General features: G+C 37.0%; 3 protein-coding genes across 3 annotated transcripts; 1 reads left to right on the top strand and 2 right to left on the bottom strand.

The window, feature by feature from the left end:
* The first annotated feature begins 10,023 nt into the window (after window positions 1-10,023).
* Window positions 10,024-13,062, top strand: LOC144647906 (uncharacterized). Its single transcript, XM_078507585.1, has 3 exons — window positions 10,024-10,583; window positions 11,047-11,157; window positions 11,240-13,062. Exons 1-3 carry the CDS (start codon window positions 10,024-10,026, stop codon window positions 12,327-12,329), a joined length of 1,761 nt encoding a protein of 586 aa, XP_078363711.1. The 3' UTR covers window positions 12,330-13,062.
* LOC144648737 (uncharacterized) lies at window positions 12,651-13,505 on the bottom strand. The gene has a single exon (XM_078508210.1). The coding sequence runs from the start codon at window positions 13,478-13,480 to the stop codon at window positions 12,764-12,766; it is 717 nt and encodes a 238-aa protein (XP_078364336.1). The 5' UTR covers window positions 13,481-13,505; the 3' UTR covers window positions 12,651-12,763.
* Window positions 13,506-13,769: 264 nt separating this feature from the next.
* LOC144648736 (uncharacterized) lies at window positions 13,770-14,852 on the bottom strand. The gene has a single exon (XM_078508209.1). It carries the CDS (start codon window positions 14,822-14,824, stop codon window positions 13,820-13,822), a length of 1,005 nt encoding a protein of 334 aa, XP_078364335.1. The 5' UTR covers window positions 14,825-14,852; the 3' UTR covers window positions 13,770-13,819.
* Between the last annotated feature and the right edge of the window lie 5,745 nt (window positions 14,853-20,597).

The following is a 20,597-nucleotide window of genomic DNA, read 5'->3' on the forward strand; positions in this document are numbered from 1 at the left end:
ACCTTGTGTTTTCTCTCGTCTGCAGTTCAAACCGTTTATGGTATTACGTGTAAACAAAGTTTTACATGGTATTTCCTTAGTAGGGAAGGTTTTTGGTTTTTCTTCCTTTTTAGAGTTGCCCATCAATAATGAGTTTGTCAAAATTGAAAAATGCTTTCTTCTTTTCCCGTTTGGCTGATGTACTGGTGGTTCTCGTTTGTTTGCTCCCTCAATGATCGGAACATTTATTTAATCTTTACGATACAGCTAACCTCGATCTGTTCTTTGACTGCTTTAGCTCTCTGAATAACAGACTTTTCACTGTCGTGTTCCCCTAAAAACTAAAATCTTTGTGTGTACAAAGACCTGATGTACTTCTATGATATAAAGAAAACTAAATAGCATCAGAATGCATCAGAATTAGAATATATGTTTGGAACATAGCCTTGGATACGAGAAGTTCGGTCATTTCAAATGACCCACTAAAGATAAAACAATAGGAGTCGCTGACAGATCTCACAGCAAGAATTGTGTGAATGCTTTGGTTAATAAATGCGTAATGTCAATCACGCGTCAACGCCTTGCATGCTTAAGAGATCTTAAGAAACCCAGCCGCGCGATTTAAGCGCAATGACTTGTACAATATCAATCGCTTCCAGCAATTTACAAGGCGAATGAAAAGCAATACATTGTTAAAGCTTTCGGGAAATAACGGGTGCGTTTTCAACCAGCCCTACTCTTACAAATCTTATGAACAGTTTCCCAATAAAGCTGTTAAAAAATAACCCTAAAGAGTGTTTATTCTTTCTGTTTAATTATTGATATCTCAAATAAACATGTTTAATAATCGTTACTACCGTTGGTCTGGTTGGTAAATGGCCAGTGCAGTGGGTTATGCTGTAGCATATAGCTCACAAATAAATTAACCGATTTACTGAAGAGTCAATGTTTTGGTAATTATGTTAAATGCATTTCACGAAATTACAGTAAAGCATTATTGAAAGGATTATTTTTATTTAAGTTATGCATGGCTATTAACTTTTTTTTGCTGGATACTTTGTGATATACAATGTAACTGACTTACCTTGAATCCTCCTTTGCGATGCCCGGAAACCTAATGGACGAAGAGTGAGCTGAAACAAATCAACTGGATGGGTTGCACACAATTTGAGCGCGTGCTTTTGCACAAGAATGAAACAGGCCTTTGTCATCGATGCCAGAACGATTTATCATGCCCCTCCAAAGGAAAAGCTACAGTATTGTGAAAAAGTAATGCACCCGAAATTCGGCGAAATTCGCGCTTTTCGGGGCTTTTCGAGGAAATTTCGCTTGAAGCGATATTTCTGCGACAATTCGCGCTGTTTCGTCGTATTTTCGTGACATCTATTGTTTAAAACCACGCGAAATTTCGAAGGATAATTCGCTGTGTGCGGTAATTTGTCGCGAATTATCGCGCACTTTCGCGAATTTTCAGGCACTTTCACGCGATAATTCGCTTGATCCTGAACTTTCGTGGCGATATTTCGAGGCAGTTATAAGTGTTTCAAGCAAAACTTACCGTGAACGAAATTTAGATCTTCCATCTTGATCGTTTTCTTTTCGAAACTGTTGTGTTGTAAGACATGGCTAAAACGCGTTCGGTGTTGTTTTTAAAATTCGAACACGGAGGAAAGAAAACAGGAAAGTTTATCCAGACCATAAAAATGTAATAAACGCATTGGAATTCAAACAGCTACAAAGCCATTTACCTGTAACCGACAATGAAACAAAAATAGCCTGATTCCGTGCAGCCTGATAGCGTAAAACAACTCAGAACAACTGCATGTCGATCGAACATGGCGCCTGGCACATAACAACAAAACAAGTTACAGCTGTTTAGCAGGTAAAGTCCTTTCCTTTCGACGGTTAAATCTATACATTGGTTAGCCATACAGTAATTCTTCTCATCTTTTCTCTTCTTGGTGTCCAAGAAAGCACAGAAGTCCAGAAATTATAACAATATTCTGCCGCTCAGCATCAACTTTCGAGCGAACTACCACATGCACACACTCGGAGGATCTGGGGCCAAACGGTTGCTATGACAATGGCAGAGTGTCCTGGGCACAAGGTTGATTCGACAAGACGATTCCTGAATGTTTTTGCGATGTTGATGTGTGGAAATCGTACACTTTGAGACCTTTTTACGCCTCAGTGAAGAAGAAAAAGTCTATGGAAAGGTTCTTTGCAATGCTTGTCTTTTATCTGAATCAAAGGGTCGAAAAATATGCGAGAATTAGTAACATCTGAAGCGAATTTTGCTTTCGATGTCAGCGCGATCTTTCCGTGAATGTTGTTGCGAACACACTGTTTGCCTTTATGAACTTGGAATTTTTGGTAAGTAATAAATTATTCTTATCACTCAAGATTGTTGTGGTGTTATTTAGACTTAATATGGAACAGTTGTTGTTCACGCTACATCGAATTGAAAAGAACGGTAACCAAGATATATTTTGTGTCAAGTAACATGAGCAGGCGATCGTACCAATCACGCGGAGAACTTTAATCGAAGGGGACCAAACTACTGTTGAGCTGCACGCGAATTTTCTTCTAGTGAGTAGCGAAATATTGCGAATTATCGCGAATTATCGTTGAGGTAAGGAAAATTCGAAGAAATATCGGCCTTTGTTCTCGCGAAATTTCGCTCGAAGTGACGCAAACTTTTTGCGCGACTTTTCGCGCGAAATTTCGCGAGAACAAAGAACGAAATTCGCGCTTTTCGGGTGCATTACTTTTTCACAATACTGTATGCACATCAGCACCCATCAACAAGATCTCGAAATATCATGAAATATAATGTTTTGAGAGGCAAAGGATTTTGTTGACAGCACATGCTTTTCTGTATCCATTCACAAACAGGTTATCTTGTCATAAGCAAAATTTGCTACCTCAAGAACTTCCCCCCTTACAAAATCGAAGTCATCAAGTAGCTCGAAATAAATCAGCCCAAGCAAAACTAATTGCGAATTGCCACCAGGCATACATCTTCCCGCAAATTATTATAATTTATTCTGCTGCCTAGAATGAAAATTGATCTTTCGTAACTCCGATCATTCGATCCACAGCATTTTTGACATATTACAACACCTTCCGTAACCACAATGAGAGAACCTCTGCGTGAAACAATTGGCGTCTATAGCAACAACGGCTTCCAACAGCGAACCAAAAAATATCACTTGCGGCTCCTCATGTTATAAATGAAACAACTTGGTAGGTACAATTGACTACAAATCGGTCAAAGGTGGCAGGTAACGCGCAAGTAACTTTTGACTCTATCAAGGAAATTGTTGTGAGCATGCTTTGTTCAAAAAGCACATGTGGCAAAGCCACAAGAGACACAGTTCCGGATGCCGCACCACATGCGCATTTTGTTCCCATGCTTGCACATGTTGCAGGCTAAGTTACTCACCTTTCTTTCGTTTCAAGTGCATGAACACTTTTTCTTCTGGCTGCCACCAAAAAGGTCCATTATCTGGTCGCCACTGGGCACGACAAGGTGCACAACCTTCATTGCCGTCCCTTTAGAGTAAGATGAAATGAATCTCAAACTGTTAAACGGTACTTGTAGTCAAGCATTAATTGCTATTCAGAGAACTGTTGAATAGTGTTCACTAGAAAGAGATTTACTAGGTGGATAACCATCTGTACTTTGAACGAACTAGGCCTGATGTGTAACAGTCACGGCTACAGTGGATTTTTCTATTCAAAGTGATCACTACCAAGACAAGTCCAAGTTCTCCAGGGTTGGAAAGGCCGTGATCAAGCTTTGCTTGACCACGTCGGCCGAATGACTCCTTCTAAAGCTTTTACCCGGCCAGTGTCTACAAGTTTTTTGTATGCTGTCTTTTTAGAACAGTCTTCCTCCTTTTGGGTAGATGTCTAAACGTGTAAAATGTCGCTCGACCAGCTTGTAGCTGATTAAAGTCATTTGGAGCGTACAAAGACTTCCACTTAAACTTGAAAAACTAGAGGTACTCATAATAGGACTGATTTAAGCACTAAAAAAGGCTCGTGTGCCTTGCTCGAATGCAACGAAGCTACTAAGTTACTTAGTAGTATTAAACAGAATAACAAAGGATGCTAAGTCGCAGCGACGCAAAGTAAATTGATACTCTTGTTGGTTGTGGTACACTTTTAAGACACTGACAAGGAATCTATTGCAGATTCTGTTGTATAGTTTGTGTTTAAAAAGGTTGCAAAAATGGTATTCAGCCCACATTTTAAAGAATTAACGCATAAGGTTTCAGTAACATTACTAAAATAAAGCCAAATGTAATGAAGAATTACCCAGTAGGGATATTTATGTGAAGAGGGAAAACTTGCTGGTCTTCGGTCTTTTAACACTGGAACTGTCTGACAAATCTTTACTGCTACTAAAACAAAATCAGATTGACTTATGTTCTCGCCAGCCACTGCTTGAAGACTAGCTGCAGCATCTCTGATAAAGTGTCACAACACCATTTCTTCAGGGTATTTTCCCTCCAGGTTGCATTGCCTAAAATCTGCAGAAGCATGAAATTTGTAATCCTCCTTGAGACGAGGAAACGCAATGGTGAATGGCTCATCCCTGTAGTTTTTCATCTGACTCTCACCCTGGGTTATGTTCTTACACATTTGGCCAAACTCAGCCTCGACGTTCGTATTGAAAAGGTGCTTATATAAAAAAGATTATATTATGTCTAAATAATTTTTTGGCTAAAAATACGTGGTGTTGGCAATAGATCTCTGGGTATAAATTTCCTTGTCTGCTAGGTGGCACAGTTTAAAAAACAATGTATTGGCCTTTTGAAGGACAACACTTTTGTGAAAGAGAGAAAAACAAATTCGACACAAAATTGTTGCTGCTCACTTCTTGTTCAACGCTTTTTAATCTTTGAAAATCTTGGAATAGCGTTCGTAAATTCCAAACTGCCATAATCTATTCCAATTTGTTCCTGAGCATTTTGACTCACGGTATTCGCAATTGGATCCCAAGCTACCATATGGCTGGCTAGTATGGCTGGCTACTAGGTATTATTAAAACAATAATATCACAAACATTTCCAGTACTTTCGTGAGCACACAACTGGTAAAAAGCCTTGGGATTGTAGACTGGTGATTAACCTGGAAATGTTGTCCATGAGCATTTTTTTTTTTTTTAAACAGACTTAATCTCAAACGAAAGATTTAGAAGAAAAGTTTTAGTGTTATAATCCATGCACTTTTCACCTAGGGTGTGATATTTTACATTGCCTAAATGTTTTGTTCACATTGTTTATCCACACCAATTTTAAACATTTTATCATTTCTAGTAATACAGGAGGTGATACTGCCACCCCTGACCAGTTTACCAACAAATTTAAGATTTTAGTTGTTGTTGAAGTAATGTATCCATTGTATAGTTGTCTGAGTAGCTGGCTTGGTGGAAAAAAGGAGCCCTAAAATTAATAAAAATACTTAAATACATATTAAATCGAAATTCAAATTAATAACAAAAATTAATTAATAAAATAAAAATTACTTAAAATTAATTAATAAAAAAGAATACATGACAGTAATCAAATAGTAATGCGGCAGTAAAGTGACAGTTGTTGCTGTTATGACAGTTGGAAGACTGGTTTGCAATTATAATACAATGTTTTATGTGTAAATGTAAGTATATAAATTAATAAATCAACAGCATGGAACCTGCGAGGCTGTTCCATAGTTTAGGGGCGAAGTATTGCCAAGATTTTAAGCCCATGCTTAATTAATATTTTGTCCTCTTAAGTTTCTAAGTTGTATTAGATTTTATTGTCCTAAAACTCAATACTGTGAGACCAACCAGCATGAATAAGTTTGGCCTGGTTCATCTACAGCGCAATGGGGTTGGTGAATGCATGGAAGATGAAAATAAAAACGCTCATGGCACCATGGCAGTTAGTCAGGAAAGCTCTGCTGTCATTGGCTGCAATAAATAAGTCCATATCGGTTTTGGCGGCCTGGTAGCTAGTGGCAGTTAAGCTTATCACTGCCCTTACAGTCAAGTGTTTTTTTCTTGTATATTTGATGGTCTTTGAAGTGGAACTCCCCCATGTTTATATCAGCATCATCCAAAAGTCCTTTGAAATTCCGGCCAGATTAGCTCCTGCCATATCGCAACACAAACGAATAAGGTTGAATTTAAAGCTACAGAGGCAGCCACTTCCCTTAGGCCTTCATTAAATCAACTCCAAAAACGACATTTTCTGTGTTCTCACTTTCTGCTTCCATTATGGCCGATGGTATCTGCTTCGGTAGCAAGGGATGGTAGATGCTGGCCATTAGCTTTACAAACCCTTTGCAACATTTGCTTTTCCCGTCAAAGAAACAGAATTCTTTGCTCAGAAAGTGGTCTCCTGTTTTGTTTTGTCCATGTGAAGTGCCATAGTCATTTTTGTCATGCTTGTCTTTAAGACAAAGGATGGCATGTCCGGGTTTCCCCTTTTGTCATTGATCTTATACACATTAAGGGATCCTTTTTATCTGCATACTCCTTAACAATATAATTGGCTTCAAGTTGTGTCCAAAAGGCTATATGTCCTTTTGTAATTTCTGTTTCATGTTAGAAACTCGTTTCTTGTCCATCACAGCACTGGCTTCGCTTTAAACGGTGTTCCAGTCCATTTGCTGTTGAAACACGGACATGAAGAATGCAGTCTGCAGCTCAGAATGCTTGATGTTTCGGGTTGACTCCCTATCATCTGTTAAATACTCTTGACTTCCTGTTACACTACAAAATGTAATAATCGCTGTAAAATGGAAGACTAACGGAAAATGTAATAACAATCACCGCAAAATGTAACTAAATTGATGCAAAATGTAATAAAGTTGTTAACACAAAATGTAATAACAGTTTCTAACGCATTATGTAATAACACTTAAATAACATGGGGTTCTCATAACTTAGGTGAATTGCTCTTAGCATTTGATACGAGTGTAAACAGATAGGAGTGGATTTAACTGCAGCTAATGCGCCCCCTACCCGAATATCTGTCATAATAGTAAACAGTTGCAATTTTAAGTAAATGGCCTTTGCTCTCAAAAGTATGTCACTTGTCATCCACTAAAACTTGAACTTTAAGGCGTGTCTATGTTTTAATATATTGTATTAGATAATTATTGATTGAAGTTATTAATCTTCTTTTGCACCTATCCTTTTCAATTAATACTTACATGTTGTAGAAATTAAAGGATAACATGAAAGTGAACAGTTAATACGATCACAAGCGGTTATTCAAATCAGATTTATCCTTTGCATCCAGGATGCCATCAGAAACTTCACCTTTCCAAAGATTGCTTAGAGAAAAAACTTTTGGTCTTCCTTTTTCTGAATTCCGAGCTTTGGAAACTTGCTGGTAGAAATGCCTGAAACATCTTAAACCATTAATGAACACCATGCTATTTTTTCAAGAGAGAGCAGTATATGTAACTAATTTGAAGCAACAAATGGTATTAATAGGAGAGAATTATTCTGAAGACGTAAAGAAATTTTTTTGGCTCCACCCGTGGAGACAATTACTCAAAATTACTCTTTTTTTTGATCTTCTTACGTTTTGCACAGGAGTTTAGATGCATGGCATCTGAATTCCCAAACTTTTCAGTGACATTGTCAAGAACTTAGATTTTCCAGACTTTTCCCTAACCTTTAAAAACTTTTGTTTTTCCCTAACATTTCACTTTTCTTTTTTGTGCTGAAACTGTGCATATAGCACTGCCAAAGGGAAAGAACGCTGTATTATAGAAAAATGCTTGCAGTATATTTATGAATTTTACTCCTTTTTCTGTTTTAAACAGTTAAGATAGGCTAAACAGAGTCCCTTTAATTTATCAAGCTACAGTAAACTCACTTGTACACATTTTGCTCATGCAGAGCACTTTGTTCTTTCTCCTTGAATGATCTGTTTTGACCATTTAGCATTGCCTTCTCAGCTTCCCATACAAGGCTTTTACTCTGAAAAAAAAACATGCAATCAAACAGGTAACATGGAACACGGCCAGCTTAGAATGATTTATGGAAGTGGTTATAGAAAGTGTACTCGACAAGGACCCACTTTGTGTATTAGGAGTGTTTGTTGTAGCATTGTTTCCACTTTAAGGACTGGAATCTATGTTTGAATAAAAACAACAGGCACATTGAGGGAAAAAAGTTTGCAGCCAAAATATTCATGTCAGGAGGCAAAATCATCATTATTTTTCTTTTAAATAAACTGAATACAAACATTGCTGTTGTAAAAAAAATTCAGTAGATAAATCTAGCAACCTTTGTGGCATTTCAGGTGTAAAGGTACAGGTATGAGATCCACTGAAACAGTGGGTTACGTTGTAGGGAAAGGGTGTGTGGATTGGAAGTGTAGTAGGCACAAAAACAAAAATGGAGTTAAATTGTTTGATAAAGCACCATGCTGAGGGACCAACAAACTGCAATGCAGCCACGTCAACCACAGGTTGTGCAACAAAAAAAGGCTGAAAACTAAATTAAAAGAAAAACTGTGTGTATTAAGTGATTAGTACAGGTTAGGCTGCGAATGACCTTGAGGGAAGAACCAAACTGCAATGCAATTAAATCACCACAAAGTCTTGAAAACACTAATGAAAAAAAAATTAAACAGAGTTGGAAAAAAAATTATGGAAAGACAGTAAGAAAAAAAGGCAGGATAGGAACAAAAAGGGAGGGGGCTGGATTAGGAATAGGAATTAGTATTTGTTAGTTGTGTAAGAAAAGGAGAGGGAAAGATAACTCAGAATCGCAATTAAAAATAGTTGCAACGTCATTTTGGCTTATGACGAACTGACTTGTCTTTGTCTTTTATCTGCTTTTTGTGGTGAGAGTATTAGTATATATGTATTAGTCCAAAAATTTCAGGTTAAAAAAAGTGGCTCTGGCTCTGTAAAGAAATGTATTCACAAGACTATCATCAACTATCTGAGGTAGAAAATCGGGCTATTAAATGTTTGCGAATGCTAACGGCAATGAAAGATGCTGTTTAGGATTGTCTTAACAGCTTTGGTACAGGAAAAGTCGAGTAATGACAATCAGAGTTGTAATCAGGATAATGTTGTAGCAAGAAGACTTGAAATTTGGTTATGGAATTGTGTAGATTATTATAAACGAGAAATTCTTTCGAGGCCTGATAGTGCCTGATTTTGGAATGACTGTCAAGTCATCATTACGATGTGTCGATCATCCTAAGGGTAACAGAATATGATGTTCTTGCTGAAGTGGATGGCTTGCCGCGAGTTAGATTGGTGCTTCTGCGGATGATGGAACAGAGAGCTGTGTTAACTTCAAAGAGTACAGTGTAGCCAAGTGTTGAATAAGGTGAAGTAGAGGTGGTAGGAATGAAATTGGTGCCTTTGTTGAGACGAAGTGGTGTTAGGTGGATGATAATAATAATAATAATAATAATAATAATAATAATAAAAATAAAAATAATAATGAAAATAATATTGAAAATAATAATAATAATAAATAATAATAATAATAATAATAATAATAATAATAATAATAAAAATAATAATAATAAATAATAATAATAATAATAATAATAAAATTGACTGGGTACAGCGCATATTTTGAGGAGGGTGTTGTCAACCTAAAAACTGGCTACCCTTTAGTGCCCCAGGACCATGGTTTGGTCTCGGCTCTAAGGACTTTAAGCAAACATTACGTAAAGAACATAATAATAATAATAATAATAATAATAATAATAATAATAATAATAAAACTTTATTTAAACTCGAATTTAGAGTAGCTTGACACGCTAATATTTCCCAGAACAAAATATTATAACGAAAAATAAAAATTACTATTTACATATTTAAAATTGACTTATATTAACTAATTATAAAAAATGTCATTTACATGCTTCATGAATTGGCTTTGCTGATGTGCTTTTTGAAGTCTGAGAAGTTACATAACCTTATAAAATAGGCCTTATTCGTATTCTCGGACGGCCTAGGGCGAGTTCTAGTACGGGACACGAAAGCGAGGCTCATGCGGGTTAAAACATGGCTGACACTTGCAAAGAAGAAGTTTCCAAGTGGAAGGTTACGGAATTAAAAAGTTATTTACAATGCAGGGGCATAACTGTCTCGCAAAAGAGAAAAGAAGAGTTAGTAGAACTGGTAGAGAAAGCCCGCGACCTGTCCCTAGACCCAATAGACGATGGGGAGAAACCAGAGGATGTAATCGCCAGCAAGTTGAAGACGAAGGAAGGTTCGCTTCCTTGCCCTGCAACATTACAGTCCGACTGGACATCAGACTTTTCTAACTTTCCAAACTTCACCTATGGTGATATGTACGCTTATCTTATTAACAAAGAAGGATATGACCATGAAAGTCTAAAGGCATACAAATCGTTTGAAGGCTACCGGCTGTTTTGGGACGGCCATGTCTTGAAATTGATGTACAACAAGAACACATTTGATGGATACCACTACGTAAGATTTGGTGTAAAACCAACTGAACGAGAAAAAACGCAAATTGGACAAAGACCAACATATGATGGATGGATAATCTTTGAAGCAGATGGATCAGTCTATTCAGCACACTGTCCCTGTACTGGAGGGTGAGTTTATCCCCCTTTTAACATTGAAATTTTTAACCAGAACCATTATTTGTTTGAAATCACTTTTTTTAAAGTTATGTGTAAAATTATATATTTCCTCTTTGCTCAGATTTTACAGTTTGCACTCAGTTCTAATTACAAAACTATTTTAATAAGGTTCTAATAAATGTAGTGCTTTATGACAACTACATGTATACACTATATGTCATATGTTTCAAACATTTGGCTTTTGATATAAGCTACTTAAATCATGATCAGTATTAAAAGTGTATGTTGTTACAGCAAGGAGCCCAAAATTGTGACCACTTTTAATTTATTTAATACATATTTTAAATAAATTATTTCTACATGAATAATATATTAATTTTTATTTCAGTCATGATCCACCCTTATGGCATTATGGGACACATGAGTCTTCGTTTTAAATTTTAATGTTTCCTCTTTGTATTAAATTCTTTAACAGGGCTGACGGGGCTTGCCGGCACATTGGTGCCTCTCTCATTGACCTCGAAGCAACATTACGTGAAAATGTGATAATAACTTGCACTGGGAAGAAATGTTCGTGGAAGCAGAGAAAGAGGACTCATTTTTTTTTTTTTTTTTTTTTTTTTTTAATTGCAAACACACAAAAGCACATCACTTACAAAAATACAAAAAAAGAGGACTCATGAGGGCATGACACAAGTATTAGAGATGGATTTTACTAAACCAACAATTAGCAAAGAGAAGAAGAAGCGATTGAAACCCAGGTGTGACATCTATGATCCCAGAGCTTCATTTAATGCAAACCTAAATTTGGCTGAGAATTTTCGAAATCTTGTTGCCGAAACTGTGCCATCAGCTGTTTTTTTGCATTTGTTACCTGACTCAGATGATAATACTCAGCTGGAAGATAAAATTGATGAAAGAAACAATGACAATTCTTCATTGTTTACTTTAGACACTTTGTCGCCACTTAAACCTTTACCAGCAAGTATTAATGACATAAAGGCAAGAGGAAGAGCCATAAAAAGAAAACTTCAATTCACTGAAGATGAAATTGATTTGGTGGAGAAAAGGACAAAACTGCAAAGTGATTCTAGCGATTGGTTCCAGTACAGACAAGGAAGACTTACCGCTTCTAAATGCAAACGGATCGCTTCCTTAAAAGCAACCACATCTCCAACCAAAGCCCTGAGAGAGATTCTAAGTTATAACCATGTTCCTCAAACAGCTGCTATGCAAGAAGGCTTGGAAAGGGAAGATGACATTGAAAAAGCCCTTCTTAAACACATGGAACAAAATGGTCATCATGCTATAAGAATGGAAAAATCCGGATTTGTTGTAAGCAGGACCCATGGACATATTGGGGCCTCCCCAGATAGAATTATGTATGATCCATCGGAGTCTAGCCCAGGTGTGGTTGAAATGAAGTTTCTTCAGGTGAAACAAGAGGAGACACTTCAAGATGTTTTATTACGGCAGCATATTTGTATAAAAACCAGTGATGGTTTAGTGCTAAATAGCAATCATAAATACTATTATCAACTACATCAGCAAATGTTTGCAACTAGTTATAACTGGGGAATATTTGTGACTTGTGGCCGTGATGACAGCATTTTTGTTGAGAAAGTGTTTTTCAATCAAGAGTTTTGGTCCCCAGTGCTAGCTAAGCTTGATTTATTTTATGACTCAATTGTATTACCAGAGCTGGCCTTTCCAAAAGTGAAGTATGGCCTACCACGTACAGTGTTGACAAATAATTAGCTATGTCACCTACTGTGTTATATGTGAACACATAATGAAGTTTACCCTTTCACTCCTAAAAAAAACTCTTAAATAACCAATCAACGGACAGCTACCAAGCAGTACTTGTCACAATGTAACAGCTTTTTCAACATAATTCATTGTGGAGTTCCATAAATAGACCATGTTCGTATTCTCAGTTTTGGACTGGAACTAGTTTGCCATTGAGGCATATGCAGGGGAATATTTTTAAAACAAGCTTCATGTCACTTGCATTTCCCGCAATAGTCTCCATTGCAAGCTAGTTACACTCCAATACCAAGAATATAAATAAGTATGGTCTATTATCTATACCTCACCCACAGGATGGATTTCCCATCCCTTCTGTGGGGGAGTATGGGCAATTTGAGGAACCACATATTTCTTTTACAGCACAATATGTTATGTTTAGCTATTTACTTTGAAACAAGGGGCTTCATTAGGTTACAAAGTGCTGCACACACAAAGACTGTCTGATCAGCAACTGCAGCAAGGGTGATAGGCATTACCCCACGTAAGATCTGGAAGCATTTCAGCCTTTGAATTGCTCTTTCTACATGTATACGAAGTGCAGCTATTCTTCTAGTTTTTGTACATGCCTTTGTTGAAAGAGTTTTTCCCTTTGCAAATGGGGGAATGTTCAGTGTGGCTAGTTTCTTTGTTACCATATCCCTGATATTAAATCCCCTATCAGCCATAACATCATCTTGAGGCTCCAACTTGTCTATCAAACCTGATTTTTGAGTAATATTCCTGTCAGAGGTTCCACCAGACCACAGTTTTGAAATAAATGTAAAGGCTCCTGATGGAGAAATGCCAACTAAAAGTTTAAAAGTGTTATGAGACTTATAATCACTCCAAGTGATTTTCTGAGCAGAGGGTTGAGTTGACTTCTCAATAAAAAACTCTGTACAATCTATAATAACACGGGTACGAGGGTACTTACTAAAGCTCTTGGGCATGTGCTTTAGAATTTGTGCCTTTGAGGGCCATATAATTAAAATTTCCTTAAATACATGGTAAAGAAGATTTATCCAAGTAGTAAAAATCTTAGAAACTGAACTTTGTGAAATTGAAAAAATATCAGCTAGATGATTCTGGAGCAGTCCAAGCCTGAGTCGAACAAGAACCATGATAAATTCTGCAAATAATGTTAACTGTCTCTTTGGTCCAGGCTTGCTTACATGGTCATCTTCCTGAAAAGCCAGAATGTGCAAAAGTGAGTTACTTAGGAGAAATATCCTACCTAGACAGCCTACAATTTTGGGGTAAAAGACACTTAATTATTCTGCATAACATCAAAAACATTACTTCCTCTAAGTTTTAGTCAAAGTTTTTGTTTTTGTGGCACATTTTACTAAAAGTTCTCAATGGGGAACTTCAAAAGAGCCTTGACATTTATTTAATGCTACTGCCCTTTCTTTGTGGGTCAAATACTAAATAAAAAAGTTTGTAGAATTTTTAACATTACATTATACCTGATATGTTTCCCTTTGCCCTTTTTTTCTGTTGTCCCAGTATTTCATTGCATGTGCTAATGGCTTGAGGAAAGAGAACAGCATCATAAGACATGCATGAGAAGGAAGTCCAGTGTAAAAATGCACAGACTTGTTGCTTTTGAGTACATCATCCATAAATATTTCTCTCTTGAGTTCTTGTTTGTCTTCAAGTTTGGTCTTGGCTTCTTCCATGTACTTAATTTCTTCACAAGTGAGGTCAGTTTGGGTACATTTGTCAACAAAGGATGGCGGATTTTCAGGTGGTAGATCTTTAAGTGGCGGATCATTAGTTGGTGGATGATTTTCTGGTGGATCATTAGTCCTTCCAAGTTCATTTGGTGGTGTGTCATCAGCTGCTGTTGCAGGTTCTGTTTCACACTCTGCAGATGTGCTCATTTCGCTTGAAAACGTACTTTCTTCTGGTCGTGACGGCTTTGCTTTTGGGTTTTCATTTTCTTTGCCCTTGTTGGCTTTTTCTTCTTCTTTTTGAGGTGCATTCTCGGATCTATTTTGTAAACAAAAACTCTTTCGCCTCCTTTCCTCGGGATCTGTTCGCTCTCGGAGGGTTTTTGTTTGTAAATGACTAGGGAAACTGAAAATTGTTGGGGTAGGATTAAGCTTGGTGGGTCCTAATCCACCTTCAAAATGAGCAGAACAGATTCTCGTATGCCTTGTTACATTTAAACTACTTAGACGGCAAGCAGATATCCACCTTTTTCTCCTCTCGCTTTCCTTCATTCCGGACACGAATCTCTTCTTTCGATCGTCCAAAGGAAAAGTATGGAATGTTATTCCCTTTAGTTCGGGATATTTTAGGTAGTTTTTCTGTTTTTGTGTACTGTTTGAGCAATTGTAGGCACAACAGCAATGATTTACCATGGTTCCCCAATAAAACGATGAAAGAAAAATGAAATTTGCTCCTGGTTTCTTCCAGATGTTACGAAGATGTTTTGAAGATTTTCGAATTTTAACCCGCATGAGCCTCGTTTTCGCGTACTTTCGCGCGCTCGCCCTAGGCCGTCCGAGAATACGAATAAGGCCTATTGGGTAGAGAATTCCATTCTCTTGTTGCCAGATAAAAAAAGGAGTGAAGACCAAACGTTGTAGTTCTAGGTTTGGGCATTTCCAGCATAGTGGTAATGAAATTGTGGATTTTATCTGTAGAAGAGAGTTTTCCTTGTTCCTGGTTGATAAGCTTGCTTCTTCGTAGTTTTTGATCAGAGGCCATGAGGAGTGCGATGTTAGTAAAGGAAAGGTTGAGTCTTGAATTGAATAGGTAAAAAAAATTGTTAGTGTTGCATTAGCTCGTTTTAATTGCTCGTTTTGTCCTTTGTTATTTGAGTGCGGAGTTTTCAGGAAAGAGATTCTGTTGTTGTGGGAACTTTTCTGGGAGTGTTTGATGTTACATATTCTCTTTTCAAGGTGTGAGTTGCTATCTTTCAGAGTATTGATTTCATAATTGGAATAACAATAATAATCGGATTGTAGACGATGTTTGGTCTGGTGATGAAGATTCAGTGGATTTGGTGATGCAGGAGTTCTGGTCTTTGTAAAATGTTGTATTTAAGTGGTATTGGCGTTTGAAGATTAAAGCAGAGTTGCATTCCTTAATAGTGAGCAGGTTGTTCATTTGGAATAGTAATTTTCTCTGTGTTAAAAATGAGAAAATTCAATTTGGCTTATGAGATTTTGTATGGTTAGAAATCAATTGAGAAACATCAAAATGTTGTTTTGTTTTCATCTTAATATAGTTGAAAGAATAGGTTCTTGTTTCATGTTTTTGTTTTGAGAGGGTAGGGGGGGGGGGGGGGGTTGGAAAATTCGTTCTTATCCTCCAAGTAAAACAAATAAAGCCGATTAGTGATGGTGAGTTTATTTAAATATAACTTATGTAGTTTATACTTACAATAATAAGACTGTAGCATATACATATTAATTATTAATGTCCACTGATTGGTAAATTGTCTTTTGCTTTCTGGTTTAGAACAGTGCGCCATCCCAAAATATCAGAAGTCCTGTACAATCTCCATGTCCTTACCACCTTGCATGAAAATACTAGAAGGGAGTTTTGACATCAGTGCCCGCTGATCAACTATCAGGTCCTGGGCATCTGCCATTTCTACCAATCAGTCTGTTATCTCATCGATATCTTCTTCTGCTGTCTCTTCTGACAATTTCTTTCTTGCATATGCAGTGACAACAGCCACCCTAGCACTTGCCCCAGTCATGGCACTTTGGAGAAACTCAAATTTCTCCCAAAATGTTGTAAAGTGGGTCTAGAGTCTTGAAGGGGATCCTCATCCATCTTGACAAAACCCTAAAGAAAAGTATTTACCAGTTACTATAAGTAAAATATCATATAATCCTACCATACATGTATATTATTTCTGTTTAGTAGGGCAGCTTGCAAATTTGCTTATTCAAATTTACAGTATCTCGGTCTGGTGCAATAAAGTCAATTAAGCACTTATTACCAATAATACACTGCAAGTCCCAATTTTCTAACATGAGTGAATAGCCAAGAAGCTATTAGTAGATTAAACTCTAAATCATTGCACCAAAAATTAGTTTTATGTACTTTAAACCAAACATCAAGGATTTATTGTAGCAGTTTTGTACAGAAAACAGCAGGATTTCCAATAGAGCACGACTGAGTTTCTACTTATCAGCAATTAACTGTGGTGTTTTAAATAATTTAATGTGGCATATAACATTTAAAAAGAGCTTTGTGTTAATGTCAATTATACTTGGAAATAGCCCAACATCACAGGAAAAACTTCATATTTCCCATTGTGGGGTAAAAAAGGGAAATAACGGGGATTGAAATGGGACTTTATTGGGAAAACCCAAGATTGGGAAAGTGCTACCAAACTCATTCATGGGTCATTTAATTAACAATAAAATCCCAGCCACTGTAATTTTCCATTCCCAATAGAAACTTAGTAATGGGTTTTAATTGTTTGTTTTCAGAAATGGGATAAGTTTGTACCAATTGTTTTACTATAGTGGGAATAAATTGTATCAATACATCCCCAGGAATGGGATTAAATTGCACCAATGTTTTCCCAGAAATAGGATGTAATTGTTTACGGTAATGGGATTAAATTGAACCAATTTCTGTCCTATCACGGGATTTTGTAAGCCCAAAACTTGACTTTTAGCTAATAAATTCACTGCTGGTACCATGTATAACAAACATAACAGTTGAATTCTAAAGATTGTAACTTCACAGTCATAAGTATAACATGATTACTTTTGACTAATGCATAAATAAAAGAAAGTGGATTAATACAACTGTCTTGCACAATGTTCAGTCCTTTTGTCGTGAATAACCATGAACCGATTCTCACAGTTCAATTTCCTTATTGACTTTAATGTTGTCTTTCTTCAGTTTGGATGTTCCCACAGCTTTAGCGAGTGTCGCATACTTGCCTCTAACCAATTTTTTGACACAACTATTACACAACTATTTCTCCCTGGACAGAAAATGTACTCGTGAGAAGTTTGACACATTCATCTCTGGATAAAAACTATTGATTGCAAAGATTTTAAAATACAAATAGTTCAATTATAAAAATAATAGTGAAACATCTGGAACCGGAAATACTGCATTGAAGTTTGACAAGTGACAAGGCCACATGCCAAATAAGGTAACAAGATCATACAATCGCACAACTGTCAAAACCCTGGCAAGACTACGAGCAACATGTAAGGGTCTATGAAACACTTACTATATGTTAAGAAAACAACTTTCAAGCAACCAAAGTGTGGTCGATGAACTAGCCTTTGGAAAACTTCATTCAGTAGCAAGTTCAGTCTTCATCAAAGTCAATGATTTATGGTCGTTTGCATTTCCGGACATAAATAATTCGGCTTCTTGTAATCTCGCCTCTGATCTGAAATTCTACTTGTGAAGAACTGGCTTGAATTGATGACTGCGGCCCAAAGTAACTTAAGATATTCAAAGTGCAGTTGGTGAACTGCTGAGCTGCTGGGGTGTTTGATGTACATGTATAAACTGGTATCTGAGATGTCAGTACTGGCAGCTGTAGACTGACTGACTGAGGTAGATGTTGACGGCCATTTCCCTCTGAAAACAGAAAATGCGGGAAAACACAAAATGGCACAAAAGTGCTTCAATTCTGTACAAAAGTAGAAAAACTTTACCTCTGGAGATTCCTGGTTAACTCAGCGGCAGAACTCTGTGCAGAGTTCCAAACCCGAATTCCTGAAGGGAGCTGCTACCAAGTTTTTTTAGATTGTATTCCTCAAAGCAGTATTCGGATTTAATTCCTGGGCTTAACATATGGCCTGGGGTGCAGCAGGATCCTCCTCTTCAGCTCCTTGAGGGAATTCTGGAGTCTGTCGTCTTCCTTAAGCGTATCACAGCACTAAGTAAAAAAGAAGTTTAATTTAGCCTCTGTTTTCAGTAAAGAATATGTTTGCATTCAGAATAGAGAAATGCGATGCTCACAGTCAACGTGGTTGCTGAATGTCAGTATTACAGCCAGACAAGCATGTATAACAACATTTGAACCCATTCAATTATGTTGAATGCTTGTGTACTTAGCTATAGGCTTTCATTAGCTTGGAAATTTGATTTGTGTCTAGGCTTCCTATTTAACGGTGGTATTCTACGATTGCACATACTTTTCATAACAAGCTCTTTGGGCTGCAAAATATTTTGTCAGCTCAACAGCTTGCATCATGTTTTCTGCGCTGATCACCATTGGTACTATTGTTGGGATCCTTCCAGAAATGTCCTCTCCAAGAGCTAAGTACAACACATGGTTTGAACTGAGTACACTCTTCTTATCCTTTGACAAGTTTTCTTTCTTTCCACTGTTCATTTAGCTTATCCGCTATGTCGTTTGTAAACTTCCGGTACAGGTCTCTTGCCTCCGCAGACATTGGGTGCTTACCATGTGTAAGAAAAATCCGGTTGGTGCGACCGTTGCATAATGGTAAGCGATTTTCCAAATGGACCGACCAACCGGATGAGATTTCGCTTACCATTAGTTCCATTCCCCTGACCCAGGCGCCCCGCGTTCAATCTGGCGCTAAATTCAATTTTTGTCAATATGGCGGACAACAGTTTTATCGTAGTTCACGAGCTGATGGAAGATTTCGAGGTAGAAAACGAACTCTTTGATGAAGAAGATGACCTGATGGTGTTTAGTGCCGTGAGCTGTTACGTGAGACATTGTTTAAATCGAATTCAAGGGTACTTCGAGGAAACAATTTCAACCTGCACACCGAGTGAGTTTCGAAGTCTTTTTGGAATGATATATGGCCTCAAAATAAAAAATACAAAAAAAAAAAAAGAAACGAATATTGCCTTACCTTGTTCCATAGTATTGTAGCACGGATGACTTGACATATTTTCCAATGTAGGCGATGTGAACATACACAAACCGCATCTGTAGAAAGACGCCATATTGACAAGTCGTCTCAAACAGCGCGGAGGAAATTTCCGATGTTCCGTTCCGAACAGAAAAAGTGGAGTACCTTTAGAGGTCGTCCACAATTTCCGAATGGAATTCCCGGAAAATTACCTTACCATTTGACTTCAAACCGAAATTTCCGGATTTTTTGGCTAAAGTGGTATTTCAATTTAAAGAGCTTATAAGTCAAAATTACATTGGAGTAGAAACAAGCCTCCAACATCCCTTAGGTAGGTCAATGGTATGTGGCTCCAACTTGAAGTTTCGTTACTGTCATTAAGTCTTGTTATCCAGGAAACTTTAAGTGCTTCGTTGATTATTTCAAAATCAGGCATATCCAGTCTGCCTTTTTCTTTCGGGCCGATCATAGTCTTTTATTTTATTTTAGCTTTCTTGTTCCACACAAATTGGGGTAATTGCTTGATTTACCATGTTGACAAATAATTTTGAAGGAAAGGTGAGCACCGATGAAATTTTGGAAGGGTTGCTACCAGCTGCAAATGAGATAATGTATTATACGTTAATTTTATACTATTTGAATTTTTAGTTATATCAGAATAAATTCAAGTTATTTATTATCCATAATGGTTTATACTGGTTGTGTGGCCTTTTCAAAACATACTCTCCTTGACATAACATTGTTTTAAAGGGCGATGGCTAATTATCAAGAAGAACAGCTTTGTGTGCTTTTCGGAATTCAAAGTAATCCTCGTCATTAAGTGTTGGTTCTGCTCTGGCACCCTCTGCTGCAGAAGCTTCATCATTGTCCGTGACAACAAATTTTCTGCTGTTTAGCACACCTTTTCATACATGAAATAGTATTTTATTAGAACAATTTCTGCTGTTTAGCTAGTATATATACAGTATGAAGAATTGGTTTGCTATGAGAACCTCTTACTATTATGAAGCTCTTATTTGGTCACGTAAGGTCATTATTACTTAGGTTGTCCTGGGTGTATATTTCTTGGTTGTTGCTTTTGGTAAAAAATTCTTAGTAGTGACTTTTACTGCCAGACACATGTGACTGGGTACCAAAATATGTTTGTTTGTTTTTTTGTTAGATTCGCTTCCGAAAAATATGTGATGGTACTTTGCTGAAGTGAAGGCATATAAAAAAATAACTTTCAAAAAAAACCTTTCAAATAAAGGAATTGATAAGAAAGGCAGCAGAGATGGCAATGTGATTGTGATTTATCTATATATACATATATGCTGTTGACAATTTTGCTAGCTGAAAGTTATTTTTGGTTAGTGAAAATCTTAGTTAACAAAAATATACTTACATAATTGTGTCAAGCAAGTTGTTA

The sequence above is a fragment of the Oculina patagonica genome, chromosome 4 (assembly GCF_052425735.1).
Source record: "Oculina patagonica isolate OP01 chromosome 4, crgOcupat, whole genome shotgun sequence".
Lineage (NCBI taxonomy): Eukaryota > Metazoa > Cnidaria > Anthozoa > Scleractinia > Oculinidae > Oculina > Oculina patagonica.